Genomic DNA, 23,276 nt, shown 5'->3' with positions numbered 1-23,276 from the left:
TTCAATTGCGACCGTTAGAAGCAATTCCACAAGAGGAAGTTGTTCTCGTGCCATCATCATCTCTTGCAGTGTGTTGGTTAACGGAACGCTATCTCTTTAGCGGAAGTAGAATTTTTAGATTCGCGTCTATCAAAGCGACTTTGTTGCCGCACTTAGTAGCCGTGCGTGGTCGCGTATCTGAATGCTCTGAATAACTTAGGGGGTGCTCCATTACTAACTTCCCTGGTTTTATTTGGTTCTTTTTTTTTCTTTTACTTCTTTGGCTTCATTCCTAATATTTTACTACTTTGGTTTCGATCCTACCATCCAGTCACTCGCTTAAATTTGTTTTGTATCATTATTACTGGATTTATATTGATTCTACCTACCAGCTTATTCCTCCTGCTAATTCCTCCAGGCTAATTCCACCTTTCAGCTTAGTCCACCTTATTGCTGAATCCGCCCACTAGCTTAATTTCTCCTGCTAGCTAAACTTTAATTTTTAATCGTTCAAACATGCCTACTATCGGACACCAGCTCAAGAACTTGAAGATATCGTCGCCTTCAATGGCTCACAACGTCAACTCCAAGCTACGTGCAAACGTGATTCTTGTTGCTAAATACGACTTTGTCGCCGAGTCCGCCTCTGAATTGACCATCAAGAAAGGTGACGTCCTCAAACTCTTGGACAAACTCGCCAACGGCTGGGTTTTGGTGAAGTCGATCGAGAGAGTGACCTCTCCTGGTCTCGTTCCATGTCTCTATGTCGACATTGCTGTAAACGACCCCCTCCACCCTATAACTTTGCAATGGCTACAAGACTCTGGAACCTCTGCAACCACAATTTTGGGAAACACGACATTTTACGACGCTGAAGTCAAGCAACTTCTTCGCAACAACGAACCAATCACCATCAACAACAGACCATATCCGCTAGCTGCATCGATTACCAATTTTCTCATGTATGACGACAGATACTGGTATCGGATCGACATAACCTACAGCACCCAAGAGGTCGCCTACTTATGTCGCTACTACCAGGACTTTTACAATCTCCACTTGTCTCTATTGGACCATGTGAGACATTGGCAGAAGTCTTCAGATGAAGAATTGCCTGATTACCTTAGATTGCCAAAATTACCTGAGCCGATCCCGAGCAACAAAAGAGAATCTTCCGAGCTCAGGTCTTTATTAGTCGAGAGATGCAAAGATCTCGATGCTTACATCAATCAGCTTATTCTGAATAAGCACTATCAGGTTCTGCCCCCATTGCTCAAGTGGTTAGATTGCAAATACGAGAAAGCACCCGGTTTTATTGTTCCAAAACATCTTAATGAGACAAATGACGTGATCAACGAACGAGTCCTTCCAGGGTCCGTCAAGATCTATTCAAAACAGAGGGCCGATAGTGCAACAGAAAGCGAGAGACTTCATGCTGTCTTGGACAAAAGAGAAGAGGAAGACAGAGCCAAAAAGTTTCCCTTGACATCTCCCAATCCTAATGATATGCAGATGCCGAAGCATTCTGTGGCAAGAAATGTTTATAATCATTACCAACAGGCACTGGTGTTTCAGAACGACCTCCGCAGAGCGAAGACGACCAAGGATCTCAAGCGATCTAATACAACTAAGGATGGGAGTCCTGGTCTTATTCGAAAGGCGCCATTTGGTGATAATAGCCCACAATTCACAAGGCTGAAAACTACGTCACAAAGACGAGTCGTGACGGCGCCCACAGTGCTGCAAACTAGTGCGCCGCCGCCCTCCAAGCCAGTCACAGCGGCCTTAGTCAACAGCAATCCCTTCACGAGGGCCGGCTCCGTCGCCGGTTCGAGGAGCGGGCGCCCGGGACGCAGCACGCCTGTTACCAGCTCGCCAAATACTACTACGTCGTCAGGAATCAGTACATTCTCGCCGCCTTCGCAAAGCATCAATTCGTCTCCAGCAACACCAAATATGGGAATCCCGCAGCTTAAATGTCAGATCAAAACACAGAGTCAAGAAAAGCTTTTGCTCAAGCTCAACAAAGCAGATGTTACATCCTTGGCAGAATTCAAGCGGCTCGTATATCAAAAGATTGTGTTCAATAACCTTTTTATTAATTTACCACTGTCGGACACGTACGAAGAGATGGACGCCGACCTGGAGGAACTCTTTGAACAGATCAAGGCCAGTGATAACATCAACATTCTAGTTACCTAAAAGAGGGACATCCTATCCTAAAACGCTGTGGTGAGCTCGCATTGTTTGCGAGAGAAACGTCTTTGTGAAGAAAGCTCACTTACCACCTCAAATTGCATTCCGTTCAGCCGGACCGTGTACATTAGTGAGAGCGCCGGAGTATAATAAGGTTTCAACACTCAGCCATGAATTAATCCGCGAGCAGCAGACGTACATGTGAAGCGCGGCCGACGAGTAGTGCGGTTCATATATATGGTGCTGCGAGATAATAGGACCAGGAACGGAACATCGCCGCATGGCTAGAGAGAATGTTGGTGAAAGTCAAGCACACAACGCAAAAGGTAAACAGACGCCAGAAAAGAAGCTTACGGGAACAAGGCACTAATTCCACCGCTCGTCCCGAGCACTATTATTGTAATTAGTGCGAACAATTCCCATTGCAGATCGTCTCTCAACCTCCATTGATTGGGCCGCTTGTGGGTGGTCGGGCTTAGCACCAGGCATTCCTCAAGAGCACAATTCATAGGACAATACACAAAACGACAAGTAACAAAACGAAAGACACGTCCCCTAACACAAAGAAATCGCCCATTGCTTCAAGGGCAATTTTCCCCGAATATACCTTTAAGGCCCCGATTGTGACCAAATACCTCCTACACATTCATGTATCGGCCTGATACAATGTTCCCATTGCAAGCTTCACAACGTTAGTCGAAATTAGACGACGTAATAGAACCACGCAAGAAGCACAAAAGCGGTACTCCTGGTGCCACAACAGCAGACCGGCAAAATAGAAAAAAAAATTAAAAAAAGCCCTCAACAACCAGATGCAGAAGAAAGCACCTCGTCACGGTGTCGGCTCGGCGAATACCAACCTTTTTCCTGCTGGCTAACCTGAAACTCGCAGAAGCTCTCTCCCACTCTTTTTCGCAATCAGCCCACCCAATGTAGCTCCCCAACCTTCGCTTTTCTGCCTGGCGGTTTGCACCCGCGTGGAGAGGCATAAGTGTCGCGCGAGCCGATATGCACACTCTGTACACATGTGCCAAAGGTGCTGGTGCGGCTTCGGTGCATGCAATGCAGAGGCACAATGCCAATGTTTTGTCTTGAGAGGTGCCCACGCATAATTCATTCCAACGTTGGGATGCGCTTCCTCTAATCTTTTGCGAGAACCTTCCGTTTCGCTCATCTCTTCAATTCTTTTGTTCCTGGCACAAGTTACCGGTCAATTGTCGCTGTAAAGAAAGGTTCCGCTTCTCTTCAATCGCTGCTGCTGCTGCTGCTGCCTGAATAAACCCATCTTTCCCACTTCTTGTCTATTGGTTGTCTTGTGCTACCCTCCGCTGCTTCTCCATCGCACTTCACATTGTTGTGGCATAAAAGTCCACCTCCTCCATTGTTTGTCTGTTTTGCTTTTGCCCTTGCTGTATCTTTCCCACACCTATATCACCGCGGGCTGCTGCTGCTGCTGCTACTGCTGCTACTACTAATACTACTACCATATCTGCTCGTTAATCTGCTGCTGCTGTGTTTGAATCTTCACTTCTCCCACTATGTCAACCGGCCTCTTTGCTTCGAAACAGGCAAAGTCCTCGAGGAACTTGAAGAAGCTCACAATCTCGTCCCCCATCGCTCGCTCCTCCTCCTCCTCGCTCCAAGCATCCCCGGTGTTTTCTCCCGTATCTGGAGACCCAGTCATCGTCTTGCGAGTTAAGTATGACTTTGACGCCGAATCGCTGGTGGAGATGAGCGTTAGACAGAATGACTTTGTCAAGCTTGTTCACAGACCAGGCAATGGCTGGCTTTTGGTCAAGTACATCGACAAGACCGGCAGCGGGCTTATCCCTGCTTCGTATGTGGAAATCATTGCCAACGATCTCCAAAAACCTGTCTCCGCTCAATGGCTCCTTGAGAGCTCTCCTTCCACCACTAGCAAGCAAGATTCCATATCAAACATAAGAATAACCACGGTGCTACAGAACAAAAAATTGCGCTACTTGTACAGAATGGACATCAGCATGGGCTCAGGTAAGCAAGTCTACCTCTGCAAGTACTACCAGAACTTCTACAACTTGTACGTCTCACTCGTTGCCTCATTGGGACGGGTGGTGACAATTCCATACCTACCCAACCCACAAAGACTGTTGGAGAAGTCGGTTCTGGCGCTGTCGCTTTCCAACGACAATATCAAGGACTTATTACAATTGGCAGCGCAATTGAGCAAGTATATGAGAGAGCTCTTGGCAATCAACGAAGTGAGAAACTGCGACGAGTTCGTAGAGTTCATCAATGATGAGCAATTCAAACGAATTGAGGTGAATCCTGGCGACTTGCCTCTTCCCGACTCGGAGATAAACAATCTTCTCCATAAGGATCTGATCAACATATTAGATACTATGCAAAGAGCTGATTGCCCTCCCTCAATCTCCCTGACCCCACTGCAATCTCCTCGTAATACGGGAGAGTCGCCTCGTCTCAGACAGCGAACTTCCCCAGCACAGGTTCAACTACGGAGTTTGAAGGCTTCTCAGGCTACGATAGCGATGATGTCGTCTTTCACGGCCTCCGCAAGCAATGAGAACATGCAAAAGCGTTCAAATGAAGAACCTTCGCCTATGGTGGAATCAAAGAGCTCTCAAACGCTATCTACATTTTCTCTGCTTCTTGCTGGCTATGGAGAAGAGGATGCTCATCAAAATAAAGAATCCAAAGAGGAAGAGTTTGATTTTTTCAACGAAAGGACAATTTCTTCTGAATCTAAAAGTGAAGGCACTCAAAGCATGAGTGACACAACGTTGCAAGAACCTGTCAATCTCGACACTCGGTCTAGATCGCCTGTTAGTGCAAATTACCATCCAAAGGCGGGCTCCTCTGACATGAGTTACGAGTCTGTCAGCACCATTGGAAGCCAAGGAGTGCAGCACACCCACTACTCCAGCGGCGAGGACTCTATTATGCTGAACAGTTCGAGGCATAAAAGTCTGTCTTGTGAGCCAAAGACTCCAACGATCGTCTCAGAACACAGCTTTTCGAGATGTCCTCCTAGACTCTTTGGCGAAGAAGATGACGAACAGATTAAACCCCTTCTGCCCAAGAAGCACAAGGAAGCTTACATCACAGCTTCTTCATCCACGACAACCATCACGCCAGATGCTGAAAAAAAGACGACATTCAACGGAGAGTATGTTAAGATCAAAGTCACTCTCTGCAATGAAGATGACGATAAAGTCATTCTTCGAGTGCGTCGCAACGAATTACACTCGATCGACACCCTCAAACATATGCTACTGTTCAAGATCTACAAGGATCCTGCCTTGATCCATCACTACACTCTCCAACCCATGGGCGAACCTCGTGACGAGAATGCTTTAGACGAAGGTTCCTTACTCAACTACGTGCGGAGCAGTACCAAAGCCCATCTTCGGCTTCAGCGTGCACGCTAAGATGAAGAATTATTGAAGTGACCCCGCATGGCTTGTTGCAAGACCATAAACAAATAGCGCTCCTCGGGGGATATTGAACAAATTGCCGATATGTTTTGAACTCTGTATAGTACGGTATATCTCTCGACATAGCGATAAAATCCATTTCAGGCGTCATTGTAATATTGTTCTAGAAGTAAAAAAATGTGATGGAATAAGATAAAAGAAAACACAACATTGTTGTGAAAAGTACGAGTCCTCCGCACATTGTGCTCGCGTGAAGAATGACAATAAAAGGGGGGGGCAGGCCGTGTTCAGGCTTGCACCAATAAAATTACTGTGTTTCACATGGGACAGTTCGAAGTTAATAAAATATTATTTGCAAGCTGAATAGAAGATATGTTTTTGGTTCGACGGAAGCTTCTTTCAGAGCAAGCATAGCAAAGGCAGAACATTCGACAGGTCAAGCACCATAACCAGTGCATATGTTGAAGAATTCTTTTGTTTTGAAAGATTTTCGAGCCCGCAACAGGATCATCGGAAATTCTCCTGTTGGTAAAACGTCTTTTCAATAGCATAAATGGAGGCTTTGGGGATCTTCCTTGACAATAGGTGTTGGGGCATGTTCAACCGAGTGAATACCCCAGAAGATCATCGTGATAACAGCCCCAGAGCCTCATCAGTAGGGGCGAGCTGAAAAAGGTACCCTTGCAAGTACCGTGGTGGGAAAGTACAGTACGAGAACAGGCTTGTGGCAGGTGCTGATTCCATGCGGCCTCTATGTCTGAAGGTTTACTCAAACAATGCACCTTGCTGTCGGTTGTGTAGAGTGTAGCGCAAATAGACGAGAAAAAGGCAGTCTGAGCGCGACTTCATACATGAATTAGGATTTTTGGCGAGGCAAGAGACGTATGCAATCAGCAGTGCAGCTGGGTTTAGTAGCGTGGCTAAAGTGTGATGTCTTTTTCATTTGCGACCAAACTGACCCCGGACTTGTCTAGACTCGAGGGGATGTCAAAGTTGATCTTCTATTTTTCGCTGTATTCTTTGCTGGTGATTCGATGCGGCATCCTTCTGGGATTCGAGAGAGTGCTCGGTAACGCAACCGACCTTCGCCTGTGTACATGGAGCACACAAAGCCTTTTCGGGATTGGGCGCCAGCGCTCCCATGCGGTACATATTGCCAATTCATCACAATGTCAGTAAAAAGGAAAAAGCATTTCATACTATAACTGTAAATCTCTTTGTCGCTGGCTGGCTCTTCCTGCACTGCTCTCGGCCACAATAACTTCCTGTTCCAGAAACGTCGTCTGCCCTCTAATCTCTTTGTTTCTTGTATCAGAAAGCAATCCGCCTGGCTGTGTCGAAGGAACGTCGGCGAAAGCGTGTTTATATTTTGTTAACTTTCCCTGCTCTTCACTTTCGATACCAGCATCTTCAAATATGGCATCTGTGGAGAATACACTGAGGAAAACCAGCTCGGAGTCTGACTCAGATAGTGATAAGTCGTCTCTATTCGACTCAGCTCCCTCCAGCCCGTCATCCACCTCGGCATTGAAAGAGGAGCGTAAACTCAAAAAGCTGCCCGACTCGAAAACGCCGTCAACGTTCAAAAAGGAGGACCTTCACCACTCTGTTAGGCCCTCGAGGCCAGTATCTCAGTATGTCACTCCTCCGCTACCGATGGAGGAGAAAGCGAAAGTTTCTAGCTTCATGAGAGGCTCAAAGAATGTCCAGTTAAGAAAGAAGCATGACCCTCAAAAGAGATACTCCACAACTCTGGCAGACCTCCGGCTCCCGCCCTCGAGAATGTCTGCTCAGAAAGAGCACTATCGTGTAGAATCCCGAGAGCGTACCTTGAATTCACAAACTGCATCGACCTCTCTGAAAGATCGATCCATAATTTCTGTTCCTAGAGCGCCCAATTGGCAGTTACCACCACACATTCAAGCCCAAAGAAGAATGAGTCCTTATACTCACGACAAAAGCTCCAATTCTCGACTAGGGCTGATACGGCAACAGCCACGCTCTGCAGATTCGGACCCTGCAAACGTTCTCAAACTCAAAATCTCGTGCACAGATACTCCTGAAGATATCGTGGCGATTAAGCTTCGAAAAGATCGCCTACGCAGCCCGACAGAACTCGTCGATGTCGTCATGTTTAAACTTGCAGGCAAGTTGCCATGTTCGAAGGAGAAGGTGAAGATTTCGTTGGTGTTTCCAGACTCCTCCCTCAAACCAGTCAAGCTAAAATCTCCAAGTAGCCATGGCGCTCAACCGTATGCGTCTGAAGACTTCATGATGGGCTACATCCAGGCGAAAAGAAAAATATACGTTCGGGTCTCTTCTTGAAGGTGCATCTTTATACATAAATTGGTGTATATAACTAATGAACTGACATGGTGAAAATGCCATGTAGACAACATCAAAACGCTCCGTGAGTGTTCGACTTTCCTCGATGGTAGATGACGTTAAGTTACAGGAATATAAGAAGAAAGCAAATTGTTGGATTATGTTATCTGAATTTGATTACATCATATAATTTTGAATTGGTCCGCATATTAGGCTTAATCGCGAATGTGGAGTTAGGTTCGTGAAAAACAGTGGAATTCGCAGCTGCCCTACGATAACGAGAATGTGAATGACAACCTAAATAATCCATTCCATGGGTTATCTGATTATTACCGTAAATTTGAAGATAAAGAAGGTGCTAGAACATAAGACTTAGAAGATCAGAGCTTTATCGCCGTATTGTTGAGTAACTTATCGAAATGAATTTATAGTATTGATATAAACGCAACCATATAGCATCATTCCGAGACCAAAGATCCTTTGAATCTCTAACACTTTGCTGGTAAAACATTATGGCGTCTTTGATAATTTGCTACTGAATTATCCTCTCTATTTAATAAGAGAAAAGAACTGAACTATCAGTCCATACCCACGTGAATTTCTCTGCAATGAACAAAAAAAACCACACAGGTTTGACAACTTACACCAGAATAGCCAGTTTTCCTATAAATCTTCCAATCCATTCTATTCAAAATCGTAGAGATTTTGAAAGCATAATCTATGTTTGGCGTCTTGTAACAAATATGATTCCTGCTCCACGTTCTCTACGCGAAATTTGAAACTCGAAATGGCCGAGACGATAGACTGACGCTTTTCTTCATGTTTGTACAGCGCAGGACAACAGGTCCATAAATTTTAAGCTTAAAAATGACTGATTTATTTGCCATGGATGATGACGAGCCCGAGGTTTCTCAGTTGATCTCGAGGCTCCAACAGCTCAACTACCGTCTTTTGGACGAGCCCGAGGAGCACGTGGAAGAAGCCAACGCTGCAAACAATGAACCAGCTCAACCAATAGCCTTGTCAAAGAGAAATGTTACCAATTTCCTCAGCGTGAACAGAAGTGAGGACGCTCTCGACGGCGATACGGTGCCTGATTTACCACGCCTGGGGATTCCCATGAAAGTGCGCCGCAGAAGCAGCGTATCCTCGGCGTATGAAGTTGAGCTCGGGGAGTCATATGTGTCGTCCTCGGTGAAAAGCGATCATTTATCGAGTTACAGGCCCAAGTTGGCTGACTTCGAGCCCATTAGAGTTCTCGGTCAGGGCTCGTATGGGAAAGTAATTCTCGTCAAGGAAAAGTCGACTGGAAAGCTTTTCGCTCAGAAACAGCTTCACAAAGCTTCCTTGGTCATCAAAGAGACCAATGAAGTACATCAAACCAACTATCAGCGCACGCTTAACGAGAAGACTATTCTCGAAAAGGTTGCGCATCCTAATATCGTGAAGCTATACTATGCTTTTCAAGATCAGAACAAGGTCTATCTCATTTTAGAATACTTAGACGGAGGCGAACTCTTTCATCACTTGGCACAGCAAAAATTCTTAAGTGAGAGGGATGCTTCGTACTACATCGCTCAAATTGCACTCGCTTTACGCTACTTACACAATTGCCTCAAAGTCATTTATAGAGACTTGAAGCCGGAAAATTGCATGCTTAATTCGGAGGGCAATTTGGTCTTGACAGACTTTGGTCTCTCAAAAGTGTCATCAAGAGATGAAAATCGTCATTCGATGATCGGCACTGCGCAATACATGGCTCCAGAGGTAATCTTGGGCAACGAATACGACTTTTCAGTCGATTGGTGGTCTCTAGGCTGTGTTGCGTTTGATATGCTAACTGGATCTCCTCCCTTTACTGGTCACACAAATGAGAAAATCATGGATAAAGTTACTCATTCCAAAAAATATCTTAAGTTTCCTTATTACCTCTCCGCTGACGCCAAGGACTTACTTCGCAAGTTATTGCAGCCAGATCCACAAAAAAGACTCAATGTTGATACTGAGTTTGAGAAATTTAAAAATCATAGATTCTTTAGATACCTTGATTGGGGGGATATCGACGGTACAAATGGTGAGAGCTCGAAAGTGCTCCCTCCCATAATGCCGGTGATTACAGATCCAATATTAGCCGAGAATTTTGATGATGAGTTCACGTCGATGTCTTTCACACCTCATGATTCAAGAGCTGTCTTCCCTGCAAGTACAAGCCTGGGGGATATTTTACATGTCAATGGGTTCACCTACACCAATGAAAGCTACTTAATGACCGCGTTGAAAGATAGAGCCGGCTGAAGTTTTAGCCAATCGTAATAGAAAGTATCTTTTAATCTAATGCAATATTTGATGTTGACTTGTTGATTTGGCATTGACTCACAACAAAATGACAACAGCGAGTCCCACAAAGGTACAGACTCTCAATAGTAGTGCCAAAAGAATATTGATTTTGTAAGAACATTCACTCTGCACCTTGAGGAAGTTCGTACAAAAAAGATGAGACACGAACATCAAGACGATAAAAAGTAAAACCATCAGGGATGTTAGTATGGATGCAATGAATGGTAATGCGAGGGTAAATAATGATACAAATTGAGCCAAAATGAGCTCAATTATATGTGCAATGAAAAAGAATGTAGACATCTCCTCAAAAGTCACACCAAACTTTTGAAAAACAGGATCCACTAGGTTTGTAGGGGACCACCACACATCAAGATTGGCGTTTGAAAATTTGGAAAACGCATAAAAGTCGTGACAATTGAATTTGCGAACATGGGAGGTTACCGGTGTTTGACTTTCCAAGTCGATTGTGCCAAATGACGAAGACTTGTTACTGGACAAAAGCGAAGCATTGTCGTTGTTGAGGCTGTATGTCGAGAACTTTTGCTTGATCTGCAATCTTTGAACTCTTCTGCGAAATGCCTTCGACTTTTGTCGCGTCGAAAAGGGAAAAAGCCAATGAAGCCAATGCAAAAAAGAGTTCCTCGAGGACATCGAAGAGGCCAAGGAACCGTCTGAGGTAGCTTCTTGAAAGGATAATTCTTGACTCCTGAGCGACCCCAGACTTGTACTTCCGTGACAGAGTCTGGAATCCGTTTCGAGATTGGCTTCAACACTACGCAATGGATCCACTTCCTCTGCAAGGATCTCGGCATTGAACAGCTTCAGCCTGGATAGACTATCATAAGGATTGTGACTTCCCGTATCATACTCAAAAGGCTCTTCAGTAGAATTTACGTGCAAGGTATTCTTCGGAGAGACCGAATATACTTGATCGAGCAGATCCAGATGAGATTGCAGCGAATTGGAGAAGATTGGCATCAGCTGTGCATGTTGAAGGGTTTTGCTAGAGTGACTTGAAAATGAATCCAAAGAAAATTGGGGCGCCTCGTTGGTTAACGTTGACTCCGAGGAGTCAAGAGACGTCACCGAACCCTTATGCATGAGCTTTGACACCGGCAAAGGGTTCCGGCAACAATCCTCCCACAAGGACTTGTAATGATAGAACTTCTTATATAACCTCTCCGTATACGGTGTATTGAGGAGAGTAAGCACTGTAGCAAACGTCAGCAAAATCGTCGCTACAGTGATGGCATGATGCAAAATTACTTGCAGACCGCCAATTCGGGAGGCAACAAGTAATATAAAAAATTTGAACGCTTCAAGTAAGAGCGGAAGCCAGAAGAGGTCCCAAAAACCTTCCGGAGGCTCCTCAGGCAACATCGGTGAGCGCACTTTGACTGCACTTGCAAGAAAGGAAGTAGCAGGTATCAAAAGCGTCAAAATTGACAGCACCATGACATTTTGATGAACATCAAGGTGGATAGGTAGCAGGAACAAGGATGCACAGATAGCAAAACAGGTAAAGACCATCAGCGGAACAACCGCATACTTAAATGAACACCAAAGCATGAGGAGCAGTTAGAAACGATCTTTCACGTTTGACTGTTTCTGTGAGTTCCTTTTATGAAATAAGTGGTCTTGTGTGGGGTTTTTGCAATATCAATGTACGGATTACTAATGAAAACCGCGAACAATCTGATAGGCTGAGCACAAAAGAATACAGATGTCTCAAGCTGTCAATTTGTGACGCATGCAGGTCCGAGACCACGACCTTTGGTCCAAGCTTATCGTGAGATGATCTCATTGGAACGGTCTATTTTGAGTTCCTGATTTCAAACTACGGAAAAAGGAACAGGTGGGCTGGACTTGAAAAGACTCACAGATTCTCATTTGCATCAGAAGCACTTATAATCCTGACTGCTTTCAGCGGACAACTCCATACATGAAGCTTTGAGTACTTGATTTTTTGTGCATGGAGCGTAGTTTTGCCCGAAATAGCTTTTGTGTAACAAAGGCCCAATAATACTGCTCAGGCACTGTTTTGAGACTCCGTGGTCATTGCTTCATATCGTTAAACATTCTTGGACTTTCAGGTCCAGGCTACTAATAGGGCAATTCCCCAAACACATCAGATGATCAGGAATCATGTGACCGGATCAGCGATTCTTGAATCTCCGACGCTAGCGAGTGAACAGACGCTGACCACAGCAACTTTTTTAATGCCAGATTCCAAGTGCGTGATTCCTCTCGAGTCGAATCCCGAAATCTTCAACTCTTTAGCGCACAAGATTGGTCTTTCGCCAGTTCTCGAGTTCAATGATGTATTTTCAATCACTGATCCTCAATTGCTCGCATTCTTACCGCAGCCTGTAATGGCTCTAGTGATGCTATTTCCTTTGACAGAATCTTACGAGCAATATCGCAAACAAGAGGACGCCAAAGAAGGTCATGACTCTTCGAAAGTCATTTGGTTCAAGCAAACTATCCGGAACGGGTGCGGTTTGTACGCCTTGCTCCACGCAATGGCAAACTTGCCTCGAGAATTTATCATTGAGGACTCAATGGTTAACAAGTTGTTACTTCTGCAGCTTTCCAGTGAACTGCTGGTTGAGGAGAAGGCCAAACTTGTTGAAAGCTTGGAGCAGAACATTCAGCTTGACGACAACTATGGTAATCAAGGGCAAACCACTGCACCTGATGCCACTGAATCGGTTGAGTTTCATTTCATCACTTATGTGAAGGGATCTGATGGCCATCTTTATGAGTTGGATGGTAGAAGAACAGGCCCAGTCGATTTGGGTGAGTGCGACGAGACCCACATTTTAAGCGACCCAAAGCTAGTGGAGAAGATCCAATTCTATATGAACAACACTGACGAAGCTCAAAGAAATCACTTTGCCTTAATGGCTCTTGGCGCGTGCATGTGAGTAACAAATATAGTTTTGATATTAGACTTGCCCTTTGATGTCAACTTTTCTGTAATCTCCACGCTCGAGGATGGACATGACAATAGGCTTGCATGGTGTACACTCTAAATCGGATCCTGCAAGGCAATGCTCGAGACCGTGAGATTTCAAGTATTGCAATATGCCAATATCATCCACGTCTAATGCAAGTTGTTCTTCCAACGATGACAAAGGGAGCCTTTTGAAGGACTTTGTCATCGTCGAAAGAGCCATAACTCGCTGCTTGGAGACAACATGACGATTTAGCAAATGAAATGCCAAGCGGGTTGATCGGTAAGTCGCAAATTGCCTGTACAATCGGAAGATATTGTAGTAATCACCACATATTATGGCGGTGGAAAATGTTAACGCCGGTTCAATCCAAGCGTTAAAAGGATCACCCCCGCTAGATCCAATCTGAGAGGCTGAGACACCCTCATACTTATACCTGATTTTGTTAATCTCGGTGTTATTTCCCGTGAGCGTCATGTAGATTATTCTGTATAGAACGAATTCTGGTTTTTCTGGAATATCGTTTGCTTTGTAAAGACTGAAAAGTTGAGACAAACATTGATTAAATTCGCCCAAGTCGTCATTCTCTATCGCAATTCGGGCGTGGGTCTGATAAACATGCATTGTAAGTTCATTTTTTATATGTTGAATGGTCAAATCCTGTCTTATTGCTTTAAGTTGGTCATTGATGTACGCATACAGAAGATTCAATGAATAGAATTTCATGAGGACGTATGGAAGGCACTTTTTTAACACCTCCTCATTCCTCACATTCGCAGGATTCGGTTCTGAAGTGAGTCTATAATATGACTTCTCTAGTGATTGAGATGTTCCTCTGAAACCTTGGCTAGTATCAATGAAAGTCTGCGCAGGTGGCGGACTAAAAAGCGAGTCGGTTTGAGATGAAAATCTCTCCATTCGCTGACGTTTCCTCTCAAAGGAGGCATAGTCTTCTGATAGCCGCTTCTTTGGATTCACAGTAGATCTATCAAAATCGTGCAGACTCGAGGAATTATTGGAATCTGCATGATTGCTGAATAATATCGACTCATCTGGTTCTTCAAAGTCTATGATGTAAGACGGAATAACTCGGTTATCATCTTTCTCGTGGTCATCTGTCTCTTGCTCTGAATCCATTTCATGTACCGCAAGCTCCTCGAAGTCATTCGAATTGGGCATCACATTTTGTATCTCTTCATTTTCGTACGCGTTTATATCATTTTCTTCATCATCCGCTGATTGCGATCCCGATGGAAGTGGTGAATAGTGCTCAACATAATCCAATGCTGACGCGTCTGACCCGTCCGGCAGTGAGCACAGTAAATTTGACTCGTCATCAATGGGTATACTAGGATCTGGTTCGTTTGTTATTTCGAATTCATAGCTGACGGAACCAAAATCTGGGTTCTCAAAGGCAGTATACGAATGATGATCAAGTTCAGAATATTTGGGCGATTGATGCCCGATTTGCTGCCCTGGAGAATGCTTTTGTTTCGCATGCTTCAGATTAGCAACCTTTGATTTAATATGTTTTGGGGGATGCGTTTTCTGCGATTTTACAACGTGCTGTTTAGCTTGCTTCAGGCGAATTGACTTGGGTTGCTTGAGATTTGCGGGGGTCCCTTTTGGGGTTTTTCCAGGCTTTTGTATCACTCGTTTTGGACTACCTGCCGTTGGTTTTTCAGATTTCGGTGGTTTCGCCTTTGGGGTTTTCTCTGGCTTCTGCATCGTTTGCTTCAGACCAACTGGCTTTGCTTTTTGGGATTTTACTGGTTTCGCTTTTGGTGGTTTTCCTGGCTTTTGATTTGGCTGGTTCAGACCGCCTGGATTCTTATTATGTTTCACGGGTTTCGCCTTTGAGTTATGATGAGCCTTTTGTTTCGGTTGCTTCAGACTAGCCGACTTAGGATTATGGGAAGTTGGATTATGGGGATTTGGTTTATTGGTATGTGGCTTATTGGAATGTGAGTGTTTCGCTTTTGAGAAGCTTTCGGGTTTTTGTTTCGTTGGATTTGGCTTCTTTGACTGTGACACCGTCGATTTCAGAGTGGTAATTTTTGCGTTTGCCGCGGGCTTAGCCGATTTTGCCGATTTTGGGGTTTTAGGGTTGACTGGTTTGGTACTTGACGAAGTATGCGTGGTTTCTCGGTTTTTCAAGCCCGGTTCCCTACAAACCATAATATGTCTGTTTCACGATCGAACAGACCACACTCACCTCTGTGACTACAAATTCTAATGTTAGTAAATTCTGAGAATATTTGAAGTCACAGTGTCGTCTTTCTCGTCACAAAATTAAATACTTGGAATTCCTCCACCCTTTACGGCTTGAAGACTCTGATGAACCTTAGCTGAAAAGTTCAAATTGCTCACGTGCTGCAGTTGATATAATATTCAGGGATCATCACCCACAAAGTATCCAGGAATCTGGCGATTGGCTTCACAAAGTGTTGCTTTTGCATAATTGGTGTATGAGCATTGAACCCGCAGGCATTCAGTCCTCACTGAGGGCGAGTGGAAAACCCAGCATTGCGAAGCAATGACGAAATTCTCGAAAGATCAAAGATACATACCTCTACAATCTAAGTGATTATAGTAGGGTTGAGTGTTTGAATAGGAGCTCTCGAGCTTCGAATAGATACCCGTGCCGTTTTCGGCTCGATGGGCTCAAAGGATCTCTGGCATATGTGCAGGGAGCTTCCACAGATACGCCTGTAAACCGTCTGCATGCAGATAGCACCAGGTGAGGAGGATTCCACAGATATCTCCAGGGATCAGAACTGCTTCCCACCTCACCTCTATCCAAGCAGCCCTCCATGAAGTCGGCCATATTTCTGGAGCTGGGGGGACCTAGCAGATCCAAGGGATTTCGCAGGTCGTTTCCTTTGAAAAAAGCCAAGTCAATGCTGCCCTACTCACCTTCCGTGGGAACGCAAAACTCTCCCTTACCTTCAACGCCCACGTCAGCTCCAAAATCGTCGCCTTGGAACGTTGATGAGATGATATCGCTGTACATTGCCCTGGGGCTGCTTCCTAGGCTTCTATCGCCTAATTTGCCACCTCAATTTGCCAAATCGGACTTTTTGGACATCTACAATGACGCAGCCGATAAAGAGAACGAGACCTTGCACCGTGAAGAGGACCCCGCCAAGCTGCCTCATGGATCAGATATAGACAATCTTCCTATATCGCTTCTCTCGCCCACATTGCCGACGATGTTTGAGCCGAAGGAGCCTTCTGCGCTGTCTAAGTCGCCAAAAAAGGGCTCTAAGCGAGTCCGTTGGATCAACAAGCTCCACGATCCAAAAAGACCTCGCTTTCTTGTTAGGATCACCATCCCATCTCTGGCACTCAAAAGTGCCACACCAAAGCTTGCATTGAAAGGGTTGGGGATTTCCCAAATTGACGGTCCAACCAGTCCGGCCATGGCGACACATAGCGACGCTGCTTCCCATTGGCGCAAGGCTGCCAAGGGAGTCATGACAAACGCAGAGAATGTGAAGTCCCAGGACCCTCTACTATCTGTGGTAGTTCAGTTTGACTGGATTCTATGCTTGGTTATTGCTACTGACTACGAAAGCAAGCAAAGCCGTTCCCATGTACACGCTGAAAGGGTCTGGAACTCCGTTCTCATCGAAATACCTCCATTCGTTTCAAGAATCGAAGATTACATCAAAACTTACAACGTTCAAGACAAAAAGAAAGCTTATCTTACTTTTCTTGTGGGCGTTCTCACGACTTTAAAAGCTCTTGTTGTGAAACGAATAAATCATAGCTTATTGTCAGCTGAGCCACTTCAAACAAGCTCGGGTAAGGCAGTTGAGATTCAAAGACTAATAATCGAGAATTATCAATCCATTACAGACATTCTTGCTGATGCACAATCTTTCTTCATGCGATGTCCTTCACCTTCAACCGTGTTTCCAAAAAGCTGGCATAACAGGTCAACACCCGTGCAAAAGACAAAAACTGATCTACCTCTTTATCCAGCGACAGACAAATACTACGCGCCTATTGGGTCATATTCAGACGTGAGAGACGCATGTGGATATCTATATTGTTGTCTACGTGAGTTTATGGAATTATATGGGCTGGAGATGAACGAAGGAGCGAAATACAGTTTCCAATCAGGTAAGAAATATAGTACCTAGATATCATTTCTTAGGCCTGACCATATACTTGGACTTGTAGATCCAGCTATTGCCGATATCTTTTTGTCCAAAAAGCTCAGCTAGACGTAGCCATGCAGCTGCTTTATGTACATCTTTTTTGTGGTGCTTCGACTTGGTACTCCAAAGTTCACCAAGCTTAACCATTGACAAGGAATAACCCAAAGAAGCCGCTTTAGCCCAAAATTGCATAGCCATCGAAGTATCTTTAGCCGGGAGACCTGCTCCTTGTAAAGCGGCCTCTCCCAAACGATGATAAGCTCCTCCAACGGTATTATTGTCCTTGTTATTGAGGGCATTGATTTTAGATATGACAGCCTGGTTCACTCTCAGGAAGGTGTCGTACAAATCAAATGGGTCAATGGGTTCGTTACAGCTTTTGGCAACCATCTTGACCAAATCTTGCGGTTGGAGTTCATTAAGTCGTTGAATATAGTTGTTAAGTGAGGGAATATCGACAGGGTTGGTTTCAACAACCTGTGACACTAGAATGCATCGACATAGCCATTTGACACACAGAGCGTCATTTTTCTTGACACCCAAACCATACGAAAGAGCTATAGCGTAGAGATGCATAGCTTTCGGATAGTTGTTGGGAATATTGCCTGCGATTTGGAGCTTGTAGGATGCCTCTCTATCGTTTTGATTCCGAAGCAGAAGGGCCTGCTTGACCATGGATTCTAAAACGGGGTCAAATTTAGTATTAGGGTTGAAGATAGGGACTTCAATCGATTTTAGGGAGGTCTGTGATGAATTAAAAGCCTGTCTAAAGCCCATATTGGGCTGTTGAGGAGACAGTTTTGGAGACGGGATCTTGGGCAATGGCGCCGACGAAAACTCTTTGGGAGACCTTTCTGCATCAATGGCAGGCAGTTTTCGCTCATGATGATCATCAGGGAAACTTCCAGGCATTTGTATCGAATCAAATGACGTGGCAGAATGGGATTGTGGGGAGTTCACTAGCCTTGCATTAGTTGTCAGATTATTGCGGGAAGAATTCATATCGGCGTGGAAAGAGTCAACTGAGGCCCCTGGTTTTTCGATGTGCTGTTTGAATGGTGCTGTGCCCACACTATGCAAAGGTAGACGTCCATAGGAACTGTTTTTGGAACTGAGCGATCTAACGGGGGGCCTTTGGGACTGACTTTGCATTCTACTTAGACTGATTGCTGAAGATGCCCTGACAGGTTTGAGACGTGGATCAAAGCCTGCTGGCAAGCCGGCCAGTGAAAGCAGCAGGGGCAGTGAAGCATCTTCTGCATCGTCCTCCAAGCCTAGACGGTCTAATAGTCTGCCTGTCGATTGCAACAGCACATAGGACTCTCTTCTTCTTAAAAAATCCTCGTCAAAATCCTCAGAATCCAAGTCAAGACGGTCAAGTAAGCGGCCTGACGTTGAAACCGATTCGAACGAGTATATCGAGGCTGTATCCGAGGGTCGCTTATATTGATGGTTTTCCGATCTTAGGTCTTTGCCTACTTCTTGTTCGAGGCGGTGCAATGGCGACTCCATCGAGCCAGGGATGTTTTTCGGGATGTATTGCGACTCATCTGGAGGCATTTTAGCGAAAGAGGACCTGTTTGTGGGTGGATTGAGGATTCTTAGGAAAGCGTTCTTTGTAGAACGCATTTTGTGGAGTAACCAGTGGTGAGGTCACGTGCACCGGTAGGGTAGAAGTCGCCCACCCAGGGTAGGTATTTAAATTCAATGAGGATAATTCTCTAGCAGAAGTCGAGCTAGCAAGTGTATCTATCGAGCTGAGGGCTGTGAATGCCTCTCTTTTTCTTTATAGTGGCAGTGTGCAAGCTTGTGTATCAACATCCCTTCGTGAGTGCACCGTAGGAACTTCAATGTAGTCGTGATAGTAGTGATTGCGCCGAAGAAGCATAAACGAAACAAAAAGAAAGCTATTGAGAGGGGTTAACCCAGACCTTTATGTCTCTGAATTTTTTAGGTTTGGCAGAATCGCCAAGGTCTTATTGTTCTCCACACGCGACGGTAACGAGCGACAACTACCATTGTATAACACAGGAGGGGTAAGTAAACTTGCTTCTCTCAACAAGTGGATCATTAAAGTTACATCAAGGGCTTAAACGTGCTAGTAAAATGCAAGATGATATCGTTCGGTCACACAGTGCCCATTGTGAAATGGCTGCAAAATGGGTGAAATGCTGACAGACTTCAGCTTCCACAGCAGTGCACTAATTTTCAGAGATATTCACGACCACAACATGTAGAAGGACAACTGACTATTACACTCAACCGATACTATCACATCAATTCCAATGACTTTATGGAAATCATTTCAACTAGTTCAGGCGCAATCGCAGAGCGCAACCGATTCCACCAAATCGAACCAAAAAAATCTGATGTTCATAACATCAAGGGCAAAAATAAGCAGGTCAAAGAACCATCACCTTGATTTAACCAAAACAAAGACACCAAGTACTGTAAAGTTCATGTTTTCCCATTCTATCTTCGGCACCTCGGCGCTTCTTCTTCGGAGCCGTCTAGTAGTAAGGCGCGCAATACTAGCGACACTTTTCTCGCCTTCGCTTGGCGACCAAAAGAACATACTTGGTTCAACTTCAAATTTCGCAAACTCTCATGAACGTGATTGCCCAACATCGCCCAAAAGTGTCTCCCGAAAGGGATCCTTCGACTTTGTCCAACTACTACAACTTTAAAGTGCATCACACGACACTCGCCTTTGAGGTTGACTGGGAGAAGAGGATTCTTCACGGAAGCAGCACGATCGAGTTGGAGGCAACGACAAATGTGTCAGAAATACACTTGGACACGTCTTTTTTGGATTTTGGAAGTGCCGCTATCAATGGTGAAAATGCACAATTCAAGTTTGGCGAACAAGGTATCTTGGGTTCCGTGTTGCAGATCGTGTGTGGGTCTGAGATCCCTTTGGGCACCAAGTTCTCCTTGGAGCTCAAATGGAACACCACAGAGAAGTGTACAGCATTGCAATTCCTCGATAAGAATGCCACTGACGGCAAGAGGGAGCCCTACTTCTTCTCTCAGTGCCAGGCCATCCACGCCAGAAGTCTTCTCCCATGTTTCGATACTCCTGCTGTGAAGTCGCCTTACACTTTCTCTGTCAAGTCATCGCTTCCAGCCTTGATGAGCGGCAGACCAGCAGGTGTAGAAGGAAACAAGTACAAGTTTGAGCAGCCTATTCCTATTCCATCGTACTTGGTTGCAATTGCTTCAGGTGACATCACCAAGTTGCCAATTGGGCCTCGTTCTCACGTCTACTCCGAGCCCAGCCGTGTTGGAGCTTGTCAGCACGAGTTTGAGCACGACATGGAGAACTTCTTGCAAGAAGCAGAAAATTTGGTGTTCCCATACGAGTGGGATCAGTACGATGCGTTGGTCTTGCCTCTGAGCTTCCCATATGGAGGCATGGAAAACCCAAACGCTTCTTTCGTGACGCCTACCTTGATCAGCGGCGACAGACAAAATGTCGATGTGATTGCGCACGAGCTTGCCCATTCGTGGTCTGGTAACCTCGTCACAAACTGCTCATGGGAGCATTTTTGGCTTAACGAGGGCTGGACCGTTTACTTGGAGAGACGTATACAAGCAGCCATCCATGGGGAAGCCACAAGACACTTCTCTGCCATCATTGGATGGTCTGATTTGGAGAACAGCATAAAGGCTATGGGCGATAACGCTGGGAGGTACTCGACATTGGTACAAGACTTGAAGGACAGAAGTGACCCGGACGACGCCTTCTCTACTGTGCCATACGAAAAGGGCTTTAATTCATTGTTCCTTATCGAGAAGAAGGTTGGCGGAACTAAGGTGTTTGATCCTTTCATTCCTTACTACTTCAACAAGTTCAAGTACTCATCGCTAGACACATACCAGTTCATCGACACCCTTTACGATTTTTTTAAGGACCACAAGAAGCAGCTTGATAAAATTGACTGGGAGCTGTGGCTTTACAAGCCCGGAATGCCGCCAGTCAAGCCAGAATTCGATACCACCATGGTAGACCAGTGCTACAATTTGGCGGACAAATGGGTGAATGCTGTCAAGAAGGGAGAAGACTTGCTGCTGATTTTTAGGCCTTCCGACATTGAGGTTTTCACTGCCAATCAGTCAGTTGTATTCTTGGACACCTTAGCCTCCTTTAATAAGCTCGACAACTTCCAGTGGAAGCATCACCAAGATGCCTTGCACGTGATAGACCAAGTATACAGCGCATACTCCAACTCATCTAACGCTGAAGTATTATTCCGCTGGTTTGTGTTGCAAGTTGGTGGAGAGAACAGGAAGTTTTACGACAGATTAGGTCAGTGGTTGGGCACCGTGGGCAGAATGAAGTTCGTCAGACCCGGATACAGGCTCTTGGATACGGTGGACCATGAACTTGCTGTCAAATACTTCCATCAATTTGAGTCTGGGTACCATCCGATTTGCAGAGCCATGGTGAAGAAAGACCTTGGGTTATAATGGTTGCAAAAAAAAGAAAGGCTGTGAATGTCCTGCACACACAACCCAGGTTCCAGCCTCGTCGCGATATACGCCTCAGTCTCATTCTGAACAAAAACATCACAGTGAAACTTCTCTCTTCATCATGTCCGGACTCACGATTCCTTATATCCCTGTAAGTATAACTTCAATCTAGAATATGTGCACCAATGAGAAAAATTTCACTAACATCAGCTTTCCTCGTTCTCTGAGAGATTCACCCTCGAGAGAATCAGAAACGACGTGTCATCTCTCCAAGGCACCGTTTCCAAACTCAAACCTCCCCAGGAGTTTTTTGACCACAGAAGACTTTCGAAACCTGCCAACTTCGGTGAGGTCCAGTCGAGAGTTGCCTACAATTTGGGCTACTTCCATGCCAACTACATCTTGATTGTTTCGATATTGAGCGTGTATGCTCTTGTGACCAACTTACTATTGCTTTTCGTGATTGCACTTGTAGGAGGCGGTATTTTTGGAATTAGCAGATTGAATGGTCAGGATTTGGTGTTGCCCGTTGGCCGTTTCACGACATCGCAGTTGTACACTGCTTTAATTGTGGTGGCTGTGCCATTGGGTTTTTTGGCCAGTCCAATCTCCACCATGATGTGGTTGATTGGCTCCCTGGCAGTGTGTGTCTTGTCGCACGCTTCGTTCATGGAGAAGCCTATCGAGACAGTCTTTGAGGAAGAGGTTTAATTGGGGTTCGCAGCATCACGGACGGAAGGTTCTTGCGAATGAAGCAGATGGGAATACTCGAAGATAGCATGAATATTTAATATTTATCCGGTGATAAAATCGTAGTAAGGAATCAGGGGATGCTAGCAGAGTCTCTGTACCTGATCTTTCTCTGATCCATGGTTTTGTATGTCATGTGGATCGAAGTCCGCAAATAACTATAATCCAACTAAGAGTCTGGCTTTCAAAATGACCAGAATAACAGGAGACTCGTTTGCTGACAGGATTGTAGTAGCCAGCTCTCCTTAAGTATTTCTAGTCAGCCGTATTCTTGTAATAATAGTCGCTGATGTCTGAAAGAACAAATCATTGAAAGCCCATCCGAAAACCACGACTAAAGGATTTTACGGGTATAGTGTTGGAGGAGCCCTTTGGATGCCTTTGGAGTATAAGCGTACAATCGACAACAAAAGTAATTCATTGACCTAATCGTCTTGCCTGCTACAGTTCTACAAATGAGCTCACTGGCGCACACGGATTCTATAGCATGTGTGTATTTGATATTAACCAACAAAAACCAAAGAACTTAGATGTTCAACTTAGATCTTCTCCAGTGTCTTCTCTTGGCGTTGTATCTGATGGTGTTGTTGGTCTTCAATCTGACCCACTGAGGCAAAGGTCTGTTCTGCTTGGCAGCCTTGCCCAATTTCTGCTTA

General features: G+C 45.0%; 10 protein-coding genes across 10 annotated transcripts; 8 read left to right on the top strand and 2 right to left on the bottom strand. All coding sequences in view use genetic code 12, as the record gives it.

The window, feature by feature from the left end:
* Positions 1–495: 495 nt before the first annotated feature.
* On the top strand, positions 496–2,181 carry CJI96_0003501 (uncharacterized protein; the record flags this gene model as incomplete). The annotated part of the gene is made up of 1 exon (XM_029032663.2): positions 496–2,181. The coding sequence occupies one exon, from the start codon at positions 496–498 to the stop codon at positions 2,179–2,181; it is 1,686 nt and encodes a 561-aa protein (XP_028892978.1).
* Positions 2,182–3,713: 1,532 nt separating this feature from the next.
* Positions 3,714–5,603, top strand: CJI96_0003500 (uncharacterized protein; the record flags this gene model as incomplete). Its single annotated transcript, XM_029032664.2, has 1 exon — positions 3,714–5,603. The coding sequence occupies one exon, from the start codon at positions 3,714–3,716 to the stop codon at positions 5,601–5,603; it is 1,890 nt and encodes a 629-aa protein (XP_028892979.2).
* Positions 5,604–7,025: 1,422 nt separating this feature from the next.
* On the top strand, positions 7,026–7,934 carry CJI96_0003499 (uncharacterized protein; the record flags this gene model as incomplete). The annotated part of the gene is made up of 1 exon (XM_029032665.2): positions 7,026–7,934. One exon carries the CDS (start codon positions 7,026–7,028, stop codon positions 7,932–7,934), a length of 909 nt encoding a protein of 302 aa, XP_028892980.2.
* An 867-nt stretch (positions 7,935–8,801) lies between these two features.
* Positions 8,802–10,229, top strand: CJI96_0003498 (putative protein kinase; the record flags this gene model as incomplete). Its single annotated transcript, XM_029032666.2, has 1 exon — positions 8,802–10,229. One exon carries the CDS (start codon positions 8,802–8,804, stop codon positions 10,227–10,229), a length of 1,428 nt encoding a protein of 475 aa, XP_028892981.2.
* Positions 10,230–12,406: 2,177 nt separating this feature from the next.
* Positions 12,407–13,201, top strand: CJI96_0003497 (ubiquitin-specific protease; the record flags this gene model as incomplete). Its single annotated transcript, XM_029032668.2, has 1 exon — positions 12,407–13,201. The coding sequence occupies one exon, from the start codon at positions 12,407–12,409 to the stop codon at positions 13,199–13,201; it is 795 nt and encodes a 264-aa protein (XP_028892983.2).
* A 21-nt stretch (positions 13,202–13,222) lies between these two features.
* CJI96_0003496 (uncharacterized protein) lies at positions 13,223–15,409 on the bottom strand (the record flags this gene model as incomplete). The annotated part of the gene is made up of 1 exon (XM_029032669.2): positions 13,223–15,409. The coding sequence occupies one exon, from the start codon at positions 15,407–15,409 to the stop codon at positions 13,223–13,225; it is 2,187 nt and encodes a 728-aa protein (XP_028892984.2).
* Positions 15,410–16,044: 635 nt separating this feature from the next.
* CJI96_0003495 (uncharacterized protein) lies at positions 16,045–17,379 on the top strand (the record flags this gene model as incomplete). The annotated part of the gene is made up of 1 exon (XM_029032670.2): positions 16,045–17,379. One exon carries the CDS (start codon positions 16,045–16,047, stop codon positions 17,377–17,379), a length of 1,335 nt encoding a protein of 444 aa, XP_028892985.2.
* A 3-nt stretch (positions 17,380–17,382) lies between these two features.
* CJI96_0003494 (uncharacterized protein) lies at positions 17,383–19,026 on the bottom strand (the record flags this gene model as incomplete). Its single annotated transcript, XM_029032671.2, has 1 exon — positions 17,383–19,026. The coding sequence occupies one exon, from the start codon at positions 19,024–19,026 to the stop codon at positions 17,383–17,385; it is 1,644 nt and encodes a 547-aa protein (XP_028892986.2).
* Positions 19,027–20,004: 978 nt separating this feature from the next.
* LKH1 (bifunctional aminopeptidase/epoxide hydrolase) lies at positions 20,005–21,867 on the top strand (the record flags this gene model as incomplete). The annotated part of the gene is made up of 1 exon (XM_029032672.2): positions 20,005–21,867. One exon carries the CDS (start codon positions 20,005–20,007, stop codon positions 21,865–21,867), a length of 1,863 nt encoding a protein of 620 aa, XP_028892987.2.
* Positions 21,868–21,991: 124 nt separating this feature from the next.
* Positions 21,992–22,581, top strand: CJI96_0003492 (uncharacterized protein; the record flags this gene model as incomplete). The annotated part of the gene is made up of 2 exons (XM_029032673.1): positions 21,992–22,021; positions 22,081–22,581. The coding sequence occupies 2 exons, from the start codon at positions 21,992–21,994 to the stop codon at positions 22,579–22,581; spliced, it is 531 nt and encodes a 176-aa protein (XP_028892988.1).
* Positions 22,582–23,276: the final 695 nt, after the last annotated feature.

Source organism: Candidozyma auris, chromosome 3 (genome assembly GCF_003013715.1).
Source record: "Candidozyma auris chromosome 3, complete sequence".
Lineage (NCBI taxonomy): Eukaryota > Fungi > Ascomycota > Pichiomycetes > Serinales > Metschnikowiaceae > Candidozyma > Candidozyma auris.
The sequence above is the reverse complement of the archived record's forward strand: the minus strand, read 5'-3'. Positions and strand labels throughout refer to the sequence as shown.